Source organism: Musa acuminata, chromosome BXJ1-6, assembly GCF_036884655.1.
Source record: "Musa acuminata AAA Group cultivar baxijiao chromosome BXJ1-6, Cavendish_Baxijiao_AAA, whole genome shotgun sequence".
Taxonomy (NCBI): domain Eukaryota; kingdom Viridiplantae; phylum Streptophyta; class Magnoliopsida; order Zingiberales; family Musaceae; genus Musa; species Musa acuminata.
The window spans coordinates 41,608,196-41,631,858 of NC_088332.1; the positions used below are offsets into that span (position 1 = coordinate 41,608,196).

At 34.5% G+C, this 23,663-nt stretch overlaps 1 protein-coding gene and 1 long non-coding RNA gene across 2 annotated transcripts; one reads left to right on the plus strand and one right to left on the minus strand.

The window, feature by feature from the left end:
- Positions 1–137: 137 nt before the first annotated feature.
- Positions 138–1,104, minus strand: LOC135677850 (uncharacterized). Its single transcript, XR_010514760.1, has 3 exons — positions 1,017–1,104; positions 734–925; positions 138–471 (listed from the first exon to the last, which is right to left on the minus strand). It is a non-coding gene; the product is annotated as an uncharacterized LOC135677850 (long non-coding RNA).
- A 2,600-nt stretch (positions 1,105–3,704) lies between these two features.
- LOC135677051 (protein ROOT HAIR DEFECTIVE 3-like) lies at positions 3,705–22,838 on the plus strand. The gene is made up of 22 exons (XM_065188917.1): positions 3,705–4,062; positions 5,445–5,511; positions 5,605–5,707; positions 8,848–8,918; positions 9,038–9,101; positions 9,177–9,242; positions 9,377–9,424; positions 9,489–9,551; positions 9,637–9,693; positions 10,058–10,216; positions 10,551–10,619; positions 10,703–10,794; positions 12,338–12,416; positions 16,831–16,996; positions 18,847–18,971; positions 19,102–19,364; positions 19,441–19,537; positions 19,620–19,778; positions 19,865–19,969; positions 20,568–20,662; positions 20,775–20,871; positions 22,119–22,838. Exons 1-22 carry the CDS (start codon positions 3,915–3,917, stop codon positions 22,410–22,412), a joined length of 2,487 nt encoding a protein of 828 aa, XP_065044989.1. The 5' UTR covers positions 3,705–3,914; the 3' UTR covers positions 22,413–22,838.
- Positions 22,839–23,663: the final 825 nt, after the last annotated feature.

A 23,663-nucleotide genomic window follows, 5' to 3' on the forward strand; every position in this document is an offset into this window, starting at 1 on the left:
TTGACATAAAATATTAGGTACGTATCAAACTATAGTAAGTATATCGACATATGATATATGGGATCATTACCACTCGTACCGATTTCTTATCGGATCGATAAGTATTGCTCGTATCGAGTGATACATCATGATGAATCTTGAATCACAAATGACATCATTTATTAATTGGAGTATCCAACAAACATCCAAACTCCATGAAGATGATTCCGACACGTACCACATAAGGTACGATTAATTAGGCTTCAAGTAGATCCCGAGCGCATTAAGATACTTCTCTGCATTTCCAAAGAAGCCGATGATCCTACCCTCGGCGACAGGAACGGAGAAAGCGACCCCACCACCCTGTCCGAATGGACCGTGTGTCTTCCTCAGATTAGTGACAAAGGTGAGTTGGGATACGCATCGAGTTCCACGGAAGTCTTTGACATGGCCTGAGATACATTTGATGTATTCTCCCTCCCGGAGTTGAAACTGCAAGATGAAAAGAGTGGGTTAAAGAGTCAGATAATCAAAATATTTATCATAAGGAACGAGTTCCTATCATATATCTACTTCTTTCGATTGTGTCCGGTGTTGAATGTAATTTGATCTTCTTGCATATGAGAAGAAGAGATGTTAAGAGTAATATATTTTTACTAGTAGCTTAAACTTTCCTTTCTTCTCGTGTTCCTCTTTTATTTCACATCTTCTGGAGAGAGAGAGAGAGAGAGAGAGAGAGAGAGAGCAGGGGTGCCTGGTGGGGGTTGCTGCCGGAGCCTCCGTGCCGGCACGTTACGTTGGGCGTGCCGTCAACGACGTACCAAACCTTAATGGAGTCGACGATCAACCCAGCATAAATCTGCACCCTTGTGATGCGGGAAGCAGGTCCCATGTCCCAGTGAGCCCCTTTGTTCCCTCCCCATGACCCCACCTTGATCACTCCTGCCTGCATCCATCACAAACACACACAAACCATGTCAACTCCTCTCCTGGGAAAACGTTAATCCATCTCTCTCTCTCTCTTGTATCTTTCTCACCATTGGCAAGCTCGGTAGGAAGCTCTTCTTACAGCGCACTCTCAGAGAGAGATGAGATAGGGTATTTATAGAAGCGATTACCCCGGCATGCATGCTGAATTAAGAACAGATGAAATTGATTAGGTACCTCAAATGTCATTTATATTGACTTCCACATATCCATGCATCTACGTCGGATCCCGACGGCTCAACACACAAGCTGTCTCTCTCTCTCTTTTTCCGTGTGGTCAACACTGAGGAAGCTTCCTTCAGTAGGTGATGGCTTAGCCAAAAGCTTTGGGAGACATTATCTCTGCATATGACGGGATACGTGGTCAACACACCCTTGAGTCATCAGTGCATAGCGACAATTCTTCTCGTCCTTTTCTCCTCTATTTATTGCATATGACGGGAGCATGTCCTCTTGAAAGATCGCATATCCCGCTATGAGTTTGAAAGACAATGACACTGCAATAAGTGATGATGATGATGATGGCAATAGGTTAATTGTATCTAAATTCTACCATAAGTCAAAAGTTATATGGGAAGAATGAAAGTATGTATGGTCGAGTGTGAGTAACTCTAGGATTACTAGTCGCATAGGAAGCTAATTGAACCACTTGTTTCTAGACCATTTGAAATTGAGCTAATTTAATGAAACCTCATCCTCATCCTTCACCTCCACCCCCTCTCCCTCATCTTCCTTCACCTCCTCATCCCTTGTCTCATTCCTCCTCCTTCTCATTCACCTTCTACCTTTCCTCCTCATTCTTCCCCTCCACCCTCTACCCATTTATCTTTGCTTTCTTCTCTTTTGCCTTTCCCCTATCTCATCCTCATCCATCTTCGCCTCCTCCCCCTCTTGTGTCTCTTCTACTATGATAAAATTCTAAAAATAAAAAAAATATTAATCATCTTAAAATCATATCATAGTGATTTAGTAAAAGTTTGAATTGGTTTAGCACAAGTTAATTTAGTTACACTTGAAATCAAACTAAGTTACACTCGGTTACGAGTTATTCAAAAAAATCTCTAATTTTAATAATTATTTATCTAAATTATTTTTTTTAAAAAATAATATTAATACCATTATAATCATTTTTTTAGTAATTTTGTGAAAGTTTGAGTTGGCTTAGTGGAAGTTGACTAAGTTATTCTCGAAATTGAACTATGTTACAACTCAATCAAAGTAATAGTTCAATAAATCACAAAATTGATAATTAAATTATTATGAAAATTTTATAAAATAAAAAATATAAATCATCTTAGTTTAATTTGAGGATATTATGACAATTAATTATCAAAATTTAAAAAAAAAATTGAATAGGTTTTGTGATCGAGTGTAATTTAGTTCAATTTCGAGTGTAATTGGATTAACTTTCACTAAAACAACCCAAATTTATGTAAAATAACTAGGACATGATTATAAGATGGTTAATATCATTTTTCTATTTTTAAAAATTTTATGATAAATAATCATCAATTTTTAAATTTTTTGAATTAATTTTTTATCGAATGTAACTTTTTCGATTTCGAGTGTAACTTGGTTAATTTCTACTTTACCAATCTAAACTTTCATAGAACCACAAGGATATTATTCTAAGATTATTATTATTAATTTTATGATAATTAATTATCAAATTTTGATATTTTTTGAAATTAGTACTCTCATCGATTGTAACTTAGTTCAATTTTGAGTGTAAATTAGTCTAACTTCTATTAAACTAATTCAAGCTTTTATGGAATCATAAGGATATGATTTTAATATATTTTTATAATAAAAAATTTAGAAAATCATTATCAAAATTGAGGAATTTTTTTTGGTGTGATTAGGGGAGAAGTGGAGGAGAGGGAAGAGAGATGGGTGTGATTTGGGAAATGTTCGGCCTCCGCGTATCATATTTGATATGAGACTTTTACCTATTTATTTTTTAAAAATTTAAAAAATATTATAGGGTGATATTATTATTAAAACTGTGCTATAGACTTTATGATAATCATAATTCTCATAAAAATTGAATTTAAATTAGATATATTATTTATTAAATTGAGCAACCTTTCCATATTCAAATATTCAAGAACTATTGAATGACAAAAAAATTATAGAATTAAGATGATCATGATTAAGGTAAAAAAAGGTTTATTTTATGAATTTATTTAATTGAGCAAGCACTAGCTAATATTAAATCTCTCATATTTTCATCAAAATAATTGAATTGTCTTGAAAAAATGATAAAAGATTATATGGATCAACATACTCATGGTTACCACAAAATTTTGTTCTAAATGAGACTTAATAAATTTAGTAAATTGAGCAAGTAATGGCTAACCAATATTAATTCATTGTACTAACATCAAATTAGTTGAGTTGTGTTAAAAGAGTGACTAATTTATAGAATTTATGGTTATAAATAATATGTTAATTATTATATTTTTTTTTATGAACTCAATAAATTTTTATTTGAGAAAAATAAAATTATTTAATGCCTTCTCTTGTCACAGTAAAGAGGAGTAATAGATTAATATGATTTAATAACCACTAAAAGTCAATTGTAATTTGTTTTAGGTTTTTATGAGGCTTAATAATATTGAAAAAAAAAAAGCTTAAGTAAAGGGACAAAAAAAAAAAAAAAGGTGAAAAAAGGAGCCCAAATAGAAACCAAAGGGACTGTTGAACGGGACAAACATGGGCCTCTATATATAGTCTGTAACTGCTACAACGGCCGCAGGAATTGGCTCGCCCTCATTAGAAGCCTTCCATCCCTCCTCTCCTCTCCTTGCCTCTCCTCCCCACACATCACGACGCTTTCTGAGAGCCCCCAGATCGAGTTGCTTCGATCGTCTCTTACCTCTCTCTTTCTCTGTCTCTCGATTTCTGCCGGTCATTGTTCTTTGCCGTCGTCGTAGCGCTGTCGGAGAATGGGCGAGGAGATTCGCTCGGTCCAACTCATCGATGGGGACGGCGAGTTCAACTTCCCCGGAGTGGAGCATTTCATGAAGGCCACTAAGCTCGCCGAGTGCGGCCTCTCCTATGCCGTTGTCTCCATCATGGGACCCCAAAGCAGCGGTTAGCTGATCCCGTCAAATCTCTTTCGTTTCCCTTGGCGGCTAGTAGTTAGGGTTTTGATCTTACGAAACATAATGAAAATACATGACTTTGATCAAAGTTTGGCGTGCTGGCCACCCTCCTTTTTAAATTTTATTTGGGAAAGTGATACTCCTGTTTTTGAGTCAAATGTTTAATTTTCTCCTTTTAAGTAGATGAGTTAATCAGCTTCAACCATTGGGCTAGACGTCAAATTATTCGTTGGATGAGTTTTAACTTTCAAAAGGGCGATCCTCAGGACCACGATAAGGTTGCACCTTGATAATGATTCAAATCATAGAAAAATCCCTCTGCTTGCAAGGGTAAGACTATATGCACTAATCTTTTCAAACCCTACATTGGTAGGAACCTTGATGTTAGGTTAGTAAATTTATAGAAACGTGTTATTGCTTTCAAAAGGGGAATCCTTGGAGCCATGATGTGGTTGTCCTTTTGCAGTCTAGTTGATCAGCATTCATAAAAGTCTCTGTGTTCCATGGATAAAACTATGTCTATTGACGCTTTCCACACCCTTAACCGACAGGACTCTTGCATTGCCCCACCACTAGTTCTACCTTCCAAGACCCCAGAATTTAATTTTGGTTGAACAAAGTGGATCTTGTCTCTTTTTTGTGACTTGAAAATAACCTCTTAATCATGAGTGGATCTAGGAAGACACGTCAGAGTGCTTATAAACTATTTCATAAGATGTAAATGTCCTACAATTATGTTGTTAATGGAAGAAGACATGATGGACTCACAGATTCTAGATTCCATATTGTTGATCTCCATTTACAGCGTACCGGTTCACTAAAACATAAAGAATCAAACAAATATATTGAGAAAGCAAAAATGAATACTACGACCAGAAGCAAAGGAACTAGTATGATTTGTGTTTTACAGGTAAAAGCAAAACTAGAATGCATTTGAAAAAGAATGATGCTTTGAAATGTCATACAGTATTTGCTTTGTTGATTTAATGGGAACCTACAGAACGTTTGACTTCAGTATCTACATGATATGGATCATGTACTTCTCTCTGAAATTACGGTTCCTTAGCAAGATAAAAATATATGTGGATGCATGCATGTGCACAACATTCTTATGTATTTTCATATGTGTCTGTTCACGCTCACCATCCATTGACATACACAGGAATACAATTATGATAAGCCAAAGCATAGATATACTAGGTATATTCATTCTGGTCTATTAATGTGTATCATTATAATAAATATGTAGCAGACCCAAAAAAATGTAGGTTTATGGTGATGTATGTTTCTTTTTGTCCTATATCTTGGTTTGGTTGAAAAATGCTTGACATGCTGGACAAAAGATTTCTTATGATCTTTCTTTTCAAGCAGGGAAAAGCACTTTACTTAACCGTCTCTTTCAAACTGACTTCAGGGAAATGGATGCTTTACGTGGAAGGTACTGCTGCTTCCTTCATGTTTGAGAATACACGGCATTGTTTTTACGTACTCGATTGTCCAGATATATAACTTTTCTCATTTTTCTTATTAGGAGTCAAACTACTAAAGGTATCTGGTTAGCGAAGTGTGTTGGCATAGATCCTTGCACAGTTGTCATGGATTTGGAGGGTACAGATGGAAGGGAAAGAGGAGAGGTAAATGATACAAAATCATTTAAGATTTCCTTAGGTTTGCACATTTTTTACAAATCTATTGGTCTTGAATTTTACCCCAACTTAACTGCCTCAACTAAAAATTCATTTCAATAATTGATTATAATTTTATCATGTTGCAGTTTTCAAGAAGAAATTTTTGCAACAAAATGACTGAAACATGGTATTCTTGGGCTAGACATATTTAGTCTTAAATTTCCATTCTTACAAACTAGAATACTGTTTTAGTCAATAGTGGTATGCTCCTGAAATCTTTAAAATGTAATTTTAATTGAAAAAAGTAATTATTACCGACATAACTTAGGAATTAATTAATTTCATTATGGAGCTTTAGTCAGATATCCTCCACTACACCAAAGCTTGGAATGAATTTGCATACATAAACTGGCAATCATTGCTGCTGAAAGACCAACTTTATGCAAATGACTGAGTCACTAGATTACTTGACTTGTGATTAAAGAACATTACTGTATAGTATTTGTGCTAACCTAGGATCAGTAATGGCAGGGCAACAGTACACTAAGAATAATGGTAGAATTGTATATGCGTTGTTGCATTTGCAATACATTCCCAATTCTACATTTCATAGGAGATCAGAAGAATTAATAGATCATAACAAGGATATCAAGTCTGCATGTGGTTGCAGATATGATAATCCAGTAATTCTGCACTACAAAAGGATCATTAAACTTCTATATATCAACTGGAGGAAAAAATACTAGATTTTTATAATTAAGGGAAGGTTTAAAATTTCAGTCTGGTGCCAATACCAATTGGTAGATAGACCGGTAAGGTACAGGTATGATCTACACGAAGTTAAGGTGGGGGACTGAGGAGGCTAAGACGGAGGCCACTATAGAGGAGTAAGGGAGGAAGAGAAGAGAAGCTGGTGCTATTGAGGCTCATTGACGGCTATTGAATGCTGTCAATAGCTGCTATTGAAGCGGCTAGTAGCTGGCTGTGGTTTTATTGACAGTATAGTTTGGTAACAATCATCTTGCTCTATTGTGTGCTCTATAAAATAGCCTTACTGGATGGTATGCCAGGATGAACTACAGTCCCTGTACTGATTGATTAGCCATGAAATCATTATATACCAGTCTGTACTAAATAGTACAATCAGTATTTAAAAGCTTGACTTAAGCATGTTAGAGCATTCATGGAAGTGCTCTCCATGATGGATAGAATGATAGCAAAACTTGGAGGGGTTTAGGATTTTGGTATTATTTTGATATTATTTGGTGTCTAGCAAGGAGCATTGGGCCATGTTGACTGGTGGTGTTGGTCCCTGGGTAGAACAGTACATATTGGTCAGTGCGGGTGTACCATGTGTTAGTACGTTGATATATATATAATTTGAAAAAAAAAGGCTGAAAAATGACTGAAAAATAGAAAAAATCATTTTTGGGGATTTTTTTCCTAATCTGTTGGTACATAAATTTTATTTAGATAAGAATAAGGTGTATCTAAGCCATAAATGAGTAGGTTATAAGGAGGTTTCGGATTCGTCAGGGAACAACTTTGTCAAGTTGCTTCTATTGATCTTAGATCAGCCGATTAGGAACTTTAATCACAAGTAAGAGTATCAGAAAAGAGAGAGAATGAGAGAGTGAATGAAAGAGAGGGAAGGGAGGGGGATTTAAAGCCCTAAAAGAGGCCCCAATGGTCAATTTGACCACTGGGGTCAAACTAGGCATGATTTGGGTCAGTTAATCAAATTCCAGTTGGTACCGACCTATATCGTTTGATACAAGCCAAGTTTTACCATATCGACTGATACATTATACCTATATAGATCGATAATGGGACCATATTTCAGCATATTGTCTGAAATGGGTTGGTCTGCATATCGGTCAACTGGCAGGCCAGTACGTACCACTCATTTCATACTATTTCGAGCAATATGTCAAACCTTGGTGTCTTTGAATATAGGTCTTTAGTGATGATATTCTATGAATATTTGACTGGTATCTTTAATTGAACTTTTTTGTTGTATTTAAAGTCATAAACTTCATTTTCTTTTCTTCTTTTCCTATTTAGTTTTCTATTTATATTTTCTTCTCCCCATGGATTAGACATTCTATTCAGTTTTTATAGGGATCCAATTGGGATCAGATCTTATCACATAAAAAATGGTGGGTCCATCTTTGCAATGGCTTTGATATGAAAATAGGATCAATCCAATTAACGATACAACTGAAGAGATCCACTCTCTAGACCCACTACTTTGTAGTCTCTTGTAACCTGAGACTGTCACTAGCACTCCTTAGATGTCAAGTCTGCAAAACTTCCACTCGTTTGGTTCAAATCTGCAAATCCGATTGCTTCCCACACTGCTATATACAGAGAGAGAGAGGGCTAATCCTATTAGGCTATTTTCATTCTCATTCCTAAAAAAACAATCATTTTGAGTATGTTACTGAATATTACATGTGATATGCTTTTAGAGACTCGCTGAGATTTGTTTAATTGAAAACATATAAGTTGATTTTATTTTTTTATTGAATAAAATTTGGTACTTATTTGTTATAGCACCTTTGTGTGCGTGTGTATTACTAAATAGCTAACTGAATTTTGTGAAATGAAGCTCTGCTTTTGAGAATTTCCATACACCAAGCAGTGCTAAACTTTGTCTTGTAAATCTTTTTCAGAATATTCCTCATGAAATATTTTTAAATTAATAAATGGCATGTTTTTCTTCATGATTCAAGTTGCTAATATGGAATATGGCATATTTCAGTGAATATATCACAAGTTGCACATGGCATACAAGAAATACATTATTTTAAGTTGTCGTATTATCTTGGCTAATACACCTACTAGTCGTTTTGTTCTTCCTTCTTTTGACTTAGCAGCTTAATGCAAAAATTCTCTTACACAAAGATTAAGTGTTTGTGTAGTGGATGCAAATTAGTTGCATTATCTTTCGTAGGGCTCATCCTCATGAATTACATCATTTCAATGCTTTTTAATTATTTTATGGGATTCAGATTATTTTCTTGATTCTATTCTTAAACATGGGTATTGTTTCAACTATCAACTTTGAGAGGACTGTGTATTTTCAGTTCGTTAAGCATTAGTATGTGCAATAATCACAACAAGCATTAGTGTCTTCATTTCAGGATGATACTGCTTTTGAGAAGCAAAGTGCACTTTTTGCACTGGCAATATCAGACATTGTTTTGATAAATATGTGAGTCATAATTGTGACTTCTGAGCATTTTCTTATTCATATGAGATTGTCACAGGTCCAACTTAAATAATTCATTTTTGATCTTCTAAATCTTACCTTCGTAAATTCGATTCATCTAGGTGGTGCCATGATATTGGCCGGGAGCAAGCTGCTAACAAGCCATTGTTAAAAACAGTATTTCAGGTATTGTGTTTTCGTTTGCTAAGGCCAGCATAGACTTAAGTATGACAATTGTGTGCCTTTGTGCGCCTCTTGTAGGTCATGATGCGTTTGTTCAGTCCTCGCAAGACCACATTACTCTTTGTTATCCGTGACAAGACAAAGGTGTGACCCGCAAATCTTTCCTGTTATATTTTCCTAAGTTTTCTGGTCAATGATGGCAATACCTTAATTAATTCCTGTATTTCTGGTATATCTCATAGTTCATTGTAATTGCTGACTGTTGGTATTACTTGTAGACGCCATTGGAACATCTAGAGCCAGTTCTGAGGGAAGATATACAGAAGGTGTGTAATCTGCTTTTCTTTACATATTGTAGCTTTTTTCCCTTATCTATGCTATTGTTCGCAGATATGGGATTCTGTTTCTAGGCCTGATGCTCAAAAGAACACCACACTCAGTGAATTCTTTAATGTATGTTTCTTCCTGCCAAAGCATTATGATTTTGTGAAATAATGTTGACTTATATGTTTCTGATTCCTTTGTTTCTCCTGAAAAGTTGGAGGTGACAGCATTATCTAGTTATGAAGAGAAGGAAGTACAATTTGAGAATCAGGTATTTAGTGATCAGAATATATTCGAGCAATATCTAATCTTGGTTTTCCTTATGCAGCTTGGTGTAAATAACTTTTCCGCTAACACTACCAGCTTTCACTTAGTATTTACTAATATCTAGAGTCTGGACATCAAGTTTATCTGGAATTTTGCTGATCATCCTACTTAAAATTTTTTACAATACAAGATAGGACATAAATTCATCTTTATACTTGTAATCTGTATCTATAATTCTATATGTATATTTTTACTGAAATTGATAAGTATACATATATGTATGCGCATGTGTCCATATAATGCATGTGTCTATATGTGTATTCTATAGATGAACTGGAAAATGTTGTTGAGAATGTTTCACATTACAGGTTGCAGAACTTAAGCAGCGGTTTGTCCATTCAATTGCCCCAGGAGGACTTGCAGGTGACAGAAGAGGTGTTGTTCCTGCTTCAGGATTTTCCTTTAGTGCACAACAGATTTGGAAAGTTATAAGAGAAAATAAGGATCTTGACCTTCCTGCTCATAAGGTACATGATATCTGGAGTGAAATTTTGCTTAAATAAATAATTATTAAAAAGCTTCTGTAGATCTTCATCTTTCCAGATATAATTATATGTCAAAATGACAAGAATTCTGCCTATTGAGGAGTGTCTTCAGATTAGAATAACACAAAATATCATAAACTTCAATTGAGAAATGTGTCGTCAAATATGGGAGCATAGGAATGTATTACTCTTGTACTACTGAAGCAATTGACTAGTGAAGAAATTAAATGCAATCTTTAAACATATATGTACTTGTGAAGCAACAAGCTCTTTAGTTTATCTTCTTAGTTCTTTTGTACTTCATTGAATTTCCTAGGTAATGGTTGCTACAGTTCGTTGTGAAGAGATTGCGAATGAGAAGCTCAGCCATTTAACTTCTGATGAGGTGACATCAATCGTAAATTTTAATAACTATGTCTTCATCCGACTTAGATTTGTCCATAAAATTCTGATATTTTAGTGCTTCAGAGATGGTTAGAGCTGGAAGAGGCTGTTCAGTCTGGTCCTGTTTCTGGCTTTGGGAAAAAACTTGGATCTATTCTTGATGCTTATATGTCAGAGTAATACATCTTAAATTGCTTCTCTTTTAGTTTCATTTATTTACTCTAAGAAGTACACAAATACACCTATACTTCATGAATAATTGAATACGATTGTCTCACTTTTCTTTTTATGGATCTTCATACAGCCCATTCGTGATGTAGACTGATTGCACTTCATGGTTCATTTTGTAAGACAATGTACTAAGGGTTTTTTTCCATCATATAGATTATAGGTCCATTAATCAATCATATTAAAAACACAGTTTCTGATAAAAATGCCTTTTTCATGATTTACATCATACTAGAAGAGGATTAATACATTTTTATTGCATAAATAGTGAGAAATAAATTTGATGATTTATAGAAGAAAAAAGTTTTGATTTGGCACAATGATAATATGACATGACAAATGACAGAAATAGGGCCTAAAGGAATCTACATAAGCACAACACAAATTCCAGTGCATATTGCATGTCCACATGGCCTCTACTGTATGTGGGCAAAACAGGTTTCTGTTAGCATCACACCTTTACATGTGAATACCACCCAATAGTTAAAAAATTATTTCGATATCTCTTGATTGGTAGGTGCATAAAGGAAGGTTCTTCTATGACAAAGAAAGCTCCGTCTGAGTTTAAGGTTTTATGGGTAGTGTGAATTTGGGCAATCCATATGCAGCTAGTTTATGACTAACAACCCTTAATCTCTATGAGAACCGAGAGGAAAAAAATGTTTGTCTTTCCTGTTTCCATAGATCTGTTTAATGCTAAAATAAATTGGTGCATTAAATCTTATCTACTTCAAAGCATTGCTTATACACAACTGATACAACGACAGAGTATCAGTAACATTGCTGTTATTATATTATGCCCTTTTATGAAGGACAATGTGAAAATTTGTTTGCACATATGATTGCATAAATATGGTTAATGTATTATTATTGAAAGATAACTTGCAATATCAGGGCTATAATATATACAAATTTAAGACAAGATTTTGATTATCCTATGAAATCATCAGGCTATTGTAGATATCTGAGTTAAGATCACACCGTAAAATCTTTCCCAACTTTTCACTCATTAATCACCCAGATTTGGAGTGAGTATGCATAGAACTGACATACTTAAACATTCATTGCCTTCATAAAATTTATAAATATTCTATTAAATTCTTTTGTGGTTTAACAAGAACAAATTAGCTTTGCTATGTCTGACATAATAAAAACACAACTTTTTTTGTTTTTTAACCAATGAATTTCTTGCTTTATTGCTATATACATGTTTTGTATTAGAGGAATTTAATTATATCAGGTTTGATAGTGATTTAGGGATGTTTGAGTATATGCATTTCTAGAATTGAATCTGAGTGGTCAAAATAATTGCTTATTTTAATTTTTGTTCCTCATCGTGCACTCAGTTTGTATATGCTCCCTATATTTGTGTTTGGATTTGTTAATCCAGCTGGAACGTTACATTTATGCTGTTGCTTGAATCAGAATCATTTTAGTTTATTTTGAACAGTAAATTTTTGTCGAGGAAATATTTAATTCCATGCCATCTAGGTATGACATGGAAGCAATCTACTTTGACGAAGGTGTTAGGACTGCAAAAAGGAAGCAATTAGAATCTAAAGCTTTGCATGTGAGATAATTTTCTACCCTACTCGTCCTCACAAAATTTTATTTTTCTATGGTGAAATATCAACCACAGTTTCTTACTCAAGATACAATTGTCTCTTATTATCTGTGTATTAGGAATGTAGTCAATTCTGGGTGAAACATATATTAGGAATGTAGTCAATTGTTATCAGATGTCACTCTAGCATGTAGCATCTATATAGCAACATTGTGGATAATGTTATGGCTTATCAATGCAATTACAATTTACAACATAATTAGCTTAGTTTGAAATTTGCAAAGTTGAAAACTTGAAATAATATTTACAAATCTAGAACTGAATTGTTTGACTTTGAACCAAGGTCTGCCATACTGAATCGTACCGCCCGGTACGGGTGGTATGTACCGGTCCGACAGGCCAATGGTATGCGGACCGCCCGCTACCGGTCTGACTGTAGCAGTACACTGTAGTACTGTAGCAGTACATTGCACTGTTGCAGTACACTGTAACACTGCAACAGTACAGTTTACTGTTGTAGTGCACTGTTATAGTAGCAGTACAATGCTTGGTACACCTGGGTATACCGCTCGGTACACCGTACCATACTGATACCGAGCCTAGGTCGAAATATCGGTACGGTACGGTATTGCGAACCTTGCTTTGAACTGTATCAAATTTGAACAAAAATATTTTTTATCCATATAAAAGCCCTTAGGCTGTAAGGACTTGTTTTCAGCGGGAAGGACTATTTCGGCAATCTTATAACTTATATGATGAAGAGTAAAAGTACTACAAGTACAAGTTATTTGCTTGAATATATGGAAGGAGCTGATATCAAGATGAAAAAGAAAGAAATTTTATTATATTGAGGAAAAATATAGATTGGATGCAGAAAAGATTTAGATAATTATTTTTGTTTCTCATAGGAGGCGATGAAATCACTATCTTCACTTGGTACAGCTGGGTTTAAGTCGATGTTGCCACTATTTTTAACTTTTTTAATATAGGGTTCCTGAGCTTATGTGATTGCTTTTTTAATTATTCTGACCTTTCTTATTATGTTCTGTTCTTGTCATCTACTTAATTATGGAGGAACAGTAAACTGATTTATGCACATGGATAAAGAAATTGGGTTTCACAATGTAATTTACTCAGATGGTTTCTATCTCATTCTGTTATATCCTTTTAGATACTAGTTATTTGCTAAAATCTAATACTTCAGCTCCCAAAACTTTTGAATTCAGATCATAATTATCATCTGATTCTTTATCCATCACATATTTTTGACATGAAGCATAAATCTAGAAGATGTCACCATAGTAATTGAATAAATTTGAATGTATTTTTATGATTGACTGTTAATCCAAACAATCCCTAAGTTATTCCTGAATTTTCTATCCATCTATGCACAAGATTGGGTCTAACCTTGCAACTTAGAAGGATTAAAACCAAGGAAGACCAATTTGATTTACATATTTTAGGCTTTTAATTGTTGGATTATGGCCCTTTCCAAAACTCACTTAGTTCTAAACTGGTCTAGAGAGAGAGAAAAAGAATAGGAAACATGGCTTCATTACTGTTCTGTATTCAAAGTGTTAGGAACTTAGTTTGTTTTGCCTAAGCCATGCGATGCCTTTGCATGTCTATCTACAAAGGCTCAGCCTCTCTTAATCTTGCACGGTCCCTAAGGATCTATAAAAGATAAAACGAGTTAGAAAACAAACAAGTGCATGGGAAAACTATCGTTGTTGCTCTGCCAAAGCATAAACACTGGATCCATAAGCTGACATTAAAGCAAACACTTGATAAGAATAGTATAATACAAAGATGGACTTCGCAAGTTTTAAATGGTCGCACGACAAACGGTCTAAGATAGTTTATCATGTATAAAAGTTCCCAAGAACAAGTGCCTATGTGACACCAAGGTTCGTCGTACCATGATGTACTGCTCAGTATGGGCGGTGCGTACCGGTCCAATAGGGGATCGTTATAGGCAGTACGTACTAGTCTATCGGTACACCCTATCATATCGTGTGTCGGTACATCGGTACAAACTGGTAAGGTGAACCATGTGCGACACTACCATGGAACCATGTGATAAACCATCCCTAAATAATACCCTGGAGCCCTATTTAGGCATATGCCACTTGGGGATTCCAGGGGTTTGATATGGTTGGCGTTTTTGAGCTATTTTTTACTAAGAAATTTCACCAAGCTATAGCCTAGAGGCTTTGTTTTTGGACAGTTTTGCTTCCGTGTGATGACTACACACAATCTGCACTTACAAGCCAAAAAGGGCACAAAACCTAATCAAAATGGGTTTGCCAATTCTATTGCAGGCCCCTTACATAGATATGAACAAAACAAAAAATCATGAGCATTATATTGAAGTAAGGTAGGCAATACCGAATGATACCGCCCGATATGGGCGGTACGTACCGGTCCGACGGCATACCAGTATGCGGACCGCCCGCTACCGGACGGAACGAAAAATAATAATAAAATTATATATATATATATTTATTTATATATTTATATATAAATATTTTAGAAAAAGGCGACGCGACGTCGCCGAGGCAACGCGATGTCACCTTTTTCGGCGACGTTGTCGAGGCGCCTATTTCGGATTATATATATATGTATATATATGTATATATATATATATATATGTATATATACATACATATATGTATATATATATATATATATATATATATTAATTTTTATATATATACCGCCTGCGAGAAGAGAGAGGCGACGTTGTCAAGTTATATATATATATATATATATATATATATATATATATATATATATATATATATATATATATATATATATATATATATATATATATATATATATATATATATATATATATATATATATATATATATATATATATATACCAAGCGGTATACCGCTCGGTATATCGTTCCGTACCGTACCGAGCGAACGTCGAAATGCTGGTACGATACGGTATTGCGAACCTTGCATTGAACATCTTCACCATAAATAGTCCATGATAATAGGGCACAGATATAGACCAAACATTTGTTAGAGTTTATCTGAAGACCTATGAAAACTTAACAACATGTGAGTATTTCAAATCTTGGTGGGAATTTTGGTTTGAATGGTAATTCTTGTTCATAGTTTTGTATTAATGGTTTCAATAATCCACTCAACCATAATGTCTAGATCACAACAAGAAAGATGAATCCTCCCAACATAGTTTGCAATATCGTACCGTACCAATCGGTATAGGCGGTACACTAGTACACCTTAGTATATTGTGTGTCGGTACGCTCGATACAACTTATACCAACAGTTGATCAGTATATCGATACGGTACGGTATTCAGAACCTTGCCTCCCAATGCCTTTAACTCATAAACATTTATGATTGTATGCTACAAATATTCTATATTTGTAGAGGCATGTAAAACTTTTTACTTGGAGGATCGAGGTGAGAAAAGAAGCATCAAGAGACAAGTTATATATATTCATTGTGTAGAATCAGAAAGCTTATACAAATATGATTTATTTGCTTACTACATATTTTGCAAAAATATAAAAGAAATCTGATAACATACTTGCAATTGGATGTATGTGAGCTTTATTTGTTAAGATCCCATGAATTGACTTCTCATAAGTCATTCAAAACATTAAGGGTGAAAGGTAGAAAAAATTAGACCCTAGTATTCTCTAATAACATTGTGGACAAAGTCAATTAGAGAATTTTATGAATCTCATGGGATAAATATATTTGAGTATGAGGGGAGAACATAATTGTCTTGCAAAACTGTTACATAATTGTCTTGCATAATTGTAAATGAAACATTTAAAATTTAGATGAAATGACAAGATGCTGCTTGATCAACATAAGCCTATATCTGAAAGTTGTTGACCAGACTGGGAGTGTGACTCTTGGTTATGAAAATGTGGTCTTGTTCCTACTTCATTTTATTATAAAATTATAATACCCATAGCTTTCAATTCTTGGTGGTGTTCTTCTGACAAAGAAGTTCCTATTGAAACATAATTTTGTCTTGAGAATTGGGTTTTAAATAATTAGATTATTGTTGAACGGTTTTGAAGTTTGTTTCATTACCAATGCTGACATTACTACAAGGCTGAACAAATAAGTTAGAATTTTGAAATCTAGTAAGAGACTGATATGAAGGTTTACTTTTCTATCTCTTCTACTGAAGGCCATTGTAACTATTTTGTATGAGGACGATCAGATTTGAAAAGAACATAAAATATGTTATTGGTTTGTCTTAATTATGCATTTATGTTTTTTATTGAGAAATAATGCTGAAGTCACCAGTTAAAAATATTCTCTTGCTATGACTATCGTACACTATTTCAAAATCATCCATGCGAGACATTTATTTATCTTTGAGTTGATATATTATGTTCATTGTTTTTATTCTTTGCAGCTTGTGCATCCTACTTACCAAGCATTACTGGGACATTTACGTACAAAATTTCTGGAAAAATTTAAAAATGATATGGAAGATGCACTAAAGAGTAGGAAAGGTTTTGCATCATCTGTTCGTGAATGTAGCCAGACTTCCATATTGGAATTTGATCAAGGATGTGCAGGTATTCTTCTAAAACTCTAGTACAGTTGAAACGTGACATTTCAAGAGTCAGTTGACCAATTGATCTTAATGCGACTCCTGATAGTTTATATTTTGTCTATTCTTTCGTAGAGTCTCCGTGAGAAAGGATCACACTCAGATAATTGAAATAACTTAGAGGGATTTATTATCTTATTTTTTATGTTCTAGTTATATGTACATATGATCTGATTTTCATTTAGCAAGAAAATGCTTGTTAGATTTCTACAACCACTTTCATCTATCTTAGAATTTCTGGTTTGTTTGATAATGAAATGTTTGTGGCATCTTCACTTTTGAAATAAATGTTGCAGAAGTTTCCCTTTTCCATATCTTTTTTAATGAAGAAAATGCATGAGGAAAACCTTTGCGGTGACCCTTTCTACTAGCTTATGTAGAAATAAGTGTCATATTTGCATTTGGACCGGACTACTCAGCATCGATGCCACTTAAATGGATTTGGATGTAGATTGTTTTCAGCTACCTTTTAAATATGCTTCTGCCTATGTGGGAGTTACAACATAATTTTAGTAAACCTACCAAATTATGAATTACCATTTTGGAAAGAAATAGTTCTTGAATAAGTTATATATTTTGTGGCGTAAGAATTTTTCAATAATATGCCTACCAAGACAAATCAACATATTCCACATGTTAAAGTAAAGTTATAGGCACGCTTTTGATAATGCACGAATTGATAAAATGCCATGCTGTTATTATGCTTGTACTACATGTGCCAGCTGCCATAGAGTGGCACTTAAAATCTACAACAGTATAGTGTTAATAGTAAGAATGATAGCAATATATTCTATTGTTATTTTATTTATTTATATAAGATTCTAATGCTTAATTAGCTTATTGAGCTTGGTTTCTCCAATACTGATAGTACATAGTGTTGATAGTGAAAAGTAGATACCTTAGAATAAGATATACATTCCCTTTCCTAAATCAACTGAAAAGGATGTACATGCATGCTATTTCCAATGATAATTTTGATGATTCAAAATATCTCATTTAGACATAAAAATAACATAGCTGTTGGTACAAAAGGTTGCTCCTTTGTCAACTAGAAAACTAGGATTCGAGTCATGGAAATAACTTCTTTATATTTAGAGGTAAGGCTGCATATATTGTCTCTTCTCGACTCTTACATTGGTGAGAGCCTAATGCACCGGGTATGTTCTTTTTACATATAAATTTCATATTATAATAAAATTAAAAAATAACATATTCATAGAAGAAATTAAAAGACAAGTGAGCTTATTTAACCTGGATGTTAGTGAGACAAGATGACTAGTGAATCCAGAAGCATTGTCAGATAGCACATATTGCCTTCTTGTGTTTTTTTCCTTTTTTTGTTAAATGAAACTTCGCTGATTAAAATCGAAAACAAGTACAATCGTTTGCAACTTTGCATTCAAACAAACCAAAATTTTGAGAGCAGAGGAAAATTACCTCACTAAATACTAGTGGTTTAGGCTCAATAAGTTAATGGGTTAGTTAACTCATCAATCTGGGTCATGACAACATACAACAATTTCCTCTGTGAATTATTGACATAGTGAGTTTGCAGGAAAATTCTAGATGAAATTCGAGTCACATTGATACTAGCATACAACTGTCTGATTCGCAAGTGCTTTCTTTGTGTTCTTTGATTGACTAGCACGTTTCTTTAGGATCATGTTCATTTCAATTTAAATTATACTCTTTTTTTATTTAAGCAAATGCTATGCATTTTCTATTTACTTATGTAATCAAAGCAAAAATATACTATCTTTTCAATTTGCCAATACAAGATAAATTGGAACCAGATAAATTGAGCTTTTTCTTCAGATGCTGCATTAAGTCAGGCTGACTGGGATGCTTCCAGAGTTCGAGAGAAGCTTTCTCGTGATATTGATGCTCATGCACATTCTGTTCAGAATGCAAAAATGTCTGAATTGACTAGGCGTTATGAGGTCAAGCATCCCTTTTACTCTATGTTGCAAATTTCAACAGTGTTATGTATGTATGTGTGTTTGTATGTATGTATGTATATTTGGCAGAGCCCCTTTTAGGATGATGTTTTTATGATTCATTGCTGTACAGGCAAAGCTAACAGAATCACTTGCTGAACCTGTGGAGTGTTTATTTGAAGCTGCTGGGAAGGATACTTGGGCATCAATAAGAAATCTTTATAAGCATGAGGCTGAGAATGCCCTCTCTGAATTCTCATCTTCCCTTTCTGGATTTGAACTGGACAAAGTTGCTTTTGATGAAAAGATCATGAATCTAAAGGAATTTGCAAGAAGTGTAGTGGAAAAGAAAGCTAGAGAAGAAGCTGGCAAGGTTTTGATTAGAATGAAGGATAGGTAACCATTAAATCTGTAGTTTCTCATGCCATAGATTTCACATGTTTCTTCAGATTTTATGATGCATTTTTTCCAGGTTCTCAGCAGTGTTTAGCCAAGACAAGGACTCCATGCCTAGAGTCTGGACAGGAAAGGAAGATGTGCGGAAGATCACAAAGAATGCCCGTGCTGAAGTACCTTCCTTTTTTAGTGGCTCTTATCCTTTTGCTATAAGTTTTGAACTTTCAGTATCTGTTTAATATGATCATGATGCAGGCTTTGAAACTTTTGTCTGTTATGGCTGCTATACGTTTGGATGAAAATCCAGACAAGATTGAGTCCAGTCTTTTATCAACACTTATGGATGCTCCAATTGCACAAGAAATGAAGCCTGTAACATCAACAGATCCACTTGCCTCAAGCACATGGGAAGAGGTACTTTTGAAATTCATCCTGCTGTGGGCTTGTACAGAAAATCAATTTAAGAGTGTTAGACAGGCTTTGATGTATACTTGGACCAGGTTTCTCCATCAAACACATTGATCACTCCTGTGCAATGCAAATCTTTATGGAGACAATTTAAGACAGAGACTGAATATTCTGTCACACAAGCAATATCTGCACAGGTACATATTAGTATATTACTGTCTTTTTTAAATTATTATTGCAATTTTTATTCTTCTCATGACTATAACTAGCAATTTTATTCTGAATTCTTCTTTCCTTGGACCATTTCAGTTCCACTTAAGTTGAAGTGAAGAAAGAATTCTGATGACTTGATTAGTTCTGACCATTATCATATTACATTTAGATTAGTATGCAGGCCAGTCTACCTTAAGTTCATATCAGTTGTAAATCAAGTCTAATAATTTGAATAAAATAAGAGTTCCGATAGATATGTTATTCCCTCATAGGCCCCTGCTACTCTGCTGATTTCTTTAGAAGAACTTGTGAATATAGGCTGCAAACAACGTAGAAGCATTTTAATTGCTAGCAGCCTAGCATAGTTATTTGTCTTGTTGTACTAGATTGTATTTGTACTAGAATAAGTATTGATGAAAAATTTATCAGAAACATTATAATTCTCATCATAGCAACATTGAGACAAATGCACTCCTTGATCTGGATGATAATTTTCTTTCTTGATTCAGCTTCACATGTTTAATCAAGGTATCTAAATGTGTATTGTAATTGTGTTTGTTACATTTGCTTTCGTTATGTCAGGAAGCACATAAACGTGGTAACAGTGTGTTACCTCCTCCATGGGCAATACTTGCAATTGCAATCCTTGGTTTCAATGAATTGATGGTGCTTTTGAGGTGATTGTTTCTGTTTATTGTTTCTTATATGATCATTTTCTGCCTGAAGCTGTATCTAATCTTGAAATTTAGAAGTACAAATTGGCACTGCTGTGTTTTTGTTGATGAGCAGGAATCCTTTGTACCTGCTGGTGATTTTTGTTGTTTTCCTACTGTTCAAAGCTCTATGGGTGCAGCTAGATGTTACGACTTTGTTTCAGAATGGCATTGTAAGTACATCCAAAACTCGTGAAATTTACTTCACAGGACTGATCATCTTCTTGCTCAATTTGAAGAATTAGTGTGGGAGTTTAATCTAGATTGGACCTTTTTCTAACAGCTTAAGCTTTTAGGAATTTTTGGTAACCCAATCAGAATTCTTATCGGCCATTATATTAAACTGGTAAAAAAACTGTTTTCATACATACATACACAAATGCATATGTACATTATATCCATCTTCGCCATTCAGAGATGCTGAGCGTGAATTTGGTTATATACATCAACATGCAAATAACGCTATATTTGCATCAACAGATCATCGGCCAACTATTGGTTAACCGATATGATCTCTTGTGTGTATGATCTGTAAGGAAAGAAGCAATATCATATAAGATGCCACCCTTGACATAATACGAGTACATGTTATTGCGGAAATACTTAGGTTGGAAAATTTCAAGTCTCTCTGCTTGATCATCTCATTTTATTTCTCATAATTGATTTGCCTTATCAATTAATTTTTTGTGAAACTTTTACCACTTAATAATTGATGCATTTCATAACCAATTATGGAATGCATAATTTCATAACCACTTAAATTCTTTAGAAGATGTCAAGGGTTTTGATCAACATCTTCCTCATGTGCATGTAGGATGATCTTTATTGTTATAGGAGCAAAAAGGCTTGAGTCATCTTTTCTTCAAGCAGTGAAGAAATTTAGATGATGCAAGTCCACCTTAATAATTCTGATTGAACAACACTAATTTTTTTGTAAGTGTTTTTTTATTTTTTTGTTTGCACCAAGAAGTCCATCTGTTACTGTCTATCAAGTTTCATGTGCAGCCATTCTTCCGAAAGAAGGATTCAGCCCTATTTCTTCTTTGATTTTTTTATTACTCTGAAAACTCACAACAGTATTTGAAAATTGAATGAAAATGTTATCTGTAAGATATCTGTGAGAGTATCATGCAATTCTGTGAATTTGTAGTATCATTAAATGCATGGTTTGAGGTAAATAAAAAAGGAAAGGTTATAGACTTTCTGATTGCTGAAAGTTTAAACAGAAGTTGTTCAGCATTGCAAACCTGGGTGTCCATCCTACCACAGCAGAGTCCTCAGTAAGTGGGTTTTGTCATGTGCCTGCAAACCAGCAGGTCATTAGATCAACGGGGAACTAGGAATGTAAATCAAGATAATTTAGTGTGATAAGATCGTTTACCCTTATACTGCTGATGATTCTGACACTATCTAAATGCAGCTCTCTGGCTTTCTCTCGCTGTCAACAAGATTTCTTCCTACTGTTATGGACATTTTAAGAAGACTTGCTGATGAGGGCCAGGGACAGCCTCATGTTCCACAAAATCCCCAACATCTACCATTGGACCCACTGAGCTTCAGAAGAGATTCACAGAGGCAAGCTCAGCTCTCAAACCCCCCAGTTCCTGATGCATCATCTTCATCATCAACCCTTTCTTCTCCTAGAAGTGGTGTTGAGTGTCCGGCAACTACCCGCATGGTAGATGCAGATACTGAAGCCAGTAGCACTTCATAAGTAAAGCATGACCATCATTCCCAGGTGCTCATCTTGTCATTGACAATGTAGCAGTTACCCAACAGAATGATCATGTGGTCAGGTAAAATGACTTTTTTTTTTTCTCTCAAACTATTGATTGTTATGTCAAAAAACATATTTGTTGTGGCAATGGGCCAATCTATTGACTCAGGTCAACAGCACTATCTCTACCTTTTGAACCCTTCTCCATCAACTGTCATTCCTCTTTATTCTCCCACTCCATCCCAGACATCAATGAAGAGTCATAAATAGATTATTTGCTTCATATGCTCATATTGCCTAGTAGTCATAAATTATATTTTGGAAGATATGTAGTTCTTCTTTTCCTGTATGGATCAGCCCAGTCCTCTTACCTGTTGGAATCAGGAGCTGAATGCATTTATGGAAAATATATTTCCGTCTTGATATCTTCTTCTCTTTTGTTTTACTGGCAACTTAAGTTCTTATGCAAGTGTTGCATTTTCCTTGTTTAAACAAACATTTCATTTCTTGTGATTGGCTTGAGCTTGATAAGTTCATGTAATCTCAAACCGATCCAGTTTGAGAGATACATAAGATCTATTTCAGGTTGTTTATGAACATCAAGCTATTACGAAAATCCCATCCAAACCAGAGATAGAGGGACAGAGAAATCCCCATTGTAGGGAAAAAAACTGAGAGGGAAGAGACTTCAGAAAAAAATATTAGTAAATGATTTCTCAAAAAAAAAAAAAAAGAAGTTTTTGCCATCGGTTGCTTGAGGATGTATATAATAATTGTTAGGATGAAAAAATGTGGTTGGCTAACAAAGAGAGAAGATGAAAAGAGAGAGAGAGAAAGAGAGAGAGAGAGAGAGAGAACATTTGGCATATCTTTATAACATCAATACAAGCTTGATAGGGAAAACACAGATGGTGGTGATGGATTGTTAAGTGCAAGAGTAAAGTTAACATTACATATAAACAGCCAACTAATGCATGCACAAAAACCATCTCAAAGATGCAAAGACATTCCCTCAGTAGCTTATATGTATTCTGGCCTACCATGTACAACATCTTATCAAGTCAGTCACTAGTCATCCATGAGACATTGCTGTTTAGATTTTATCCAAAACCATCACAGAAACATATGTTTGTATATTTGCTTCTTTGTATAATAATTTCCTTCTATGATCCGAATTATCAAGAAATATTTTTTTATGTTCGGCAGTGTGTAAAGCGATAAGAACAATCTGAAAGAGACTTCCGTCAT

Bases quoted from the DNA above. Each gene is read 5' to 3' on its own strand.
- LOC135677051 (XM_065188917.1), top strand. From the start codon at position 3,915: ATGGGCGAGGAGATTCGCTCGGTCCAACTCATCGATGGGGACGGCGAG. The intron at 10,217-10,550 runs GTACATGATATC...TGAATTTCCTAG, and splicing joins TTGACCTTCCTGCTCATAAG to GTAATGGTTGCTACAGTTCG. The intron at 19,538-19,619 runs GTACCTTCCTTT...ATCATGATGCAG, and splicing joins CAAAGAATGCCCGTGCTGAA to GCTTTGAAACTTTTGTCTGT.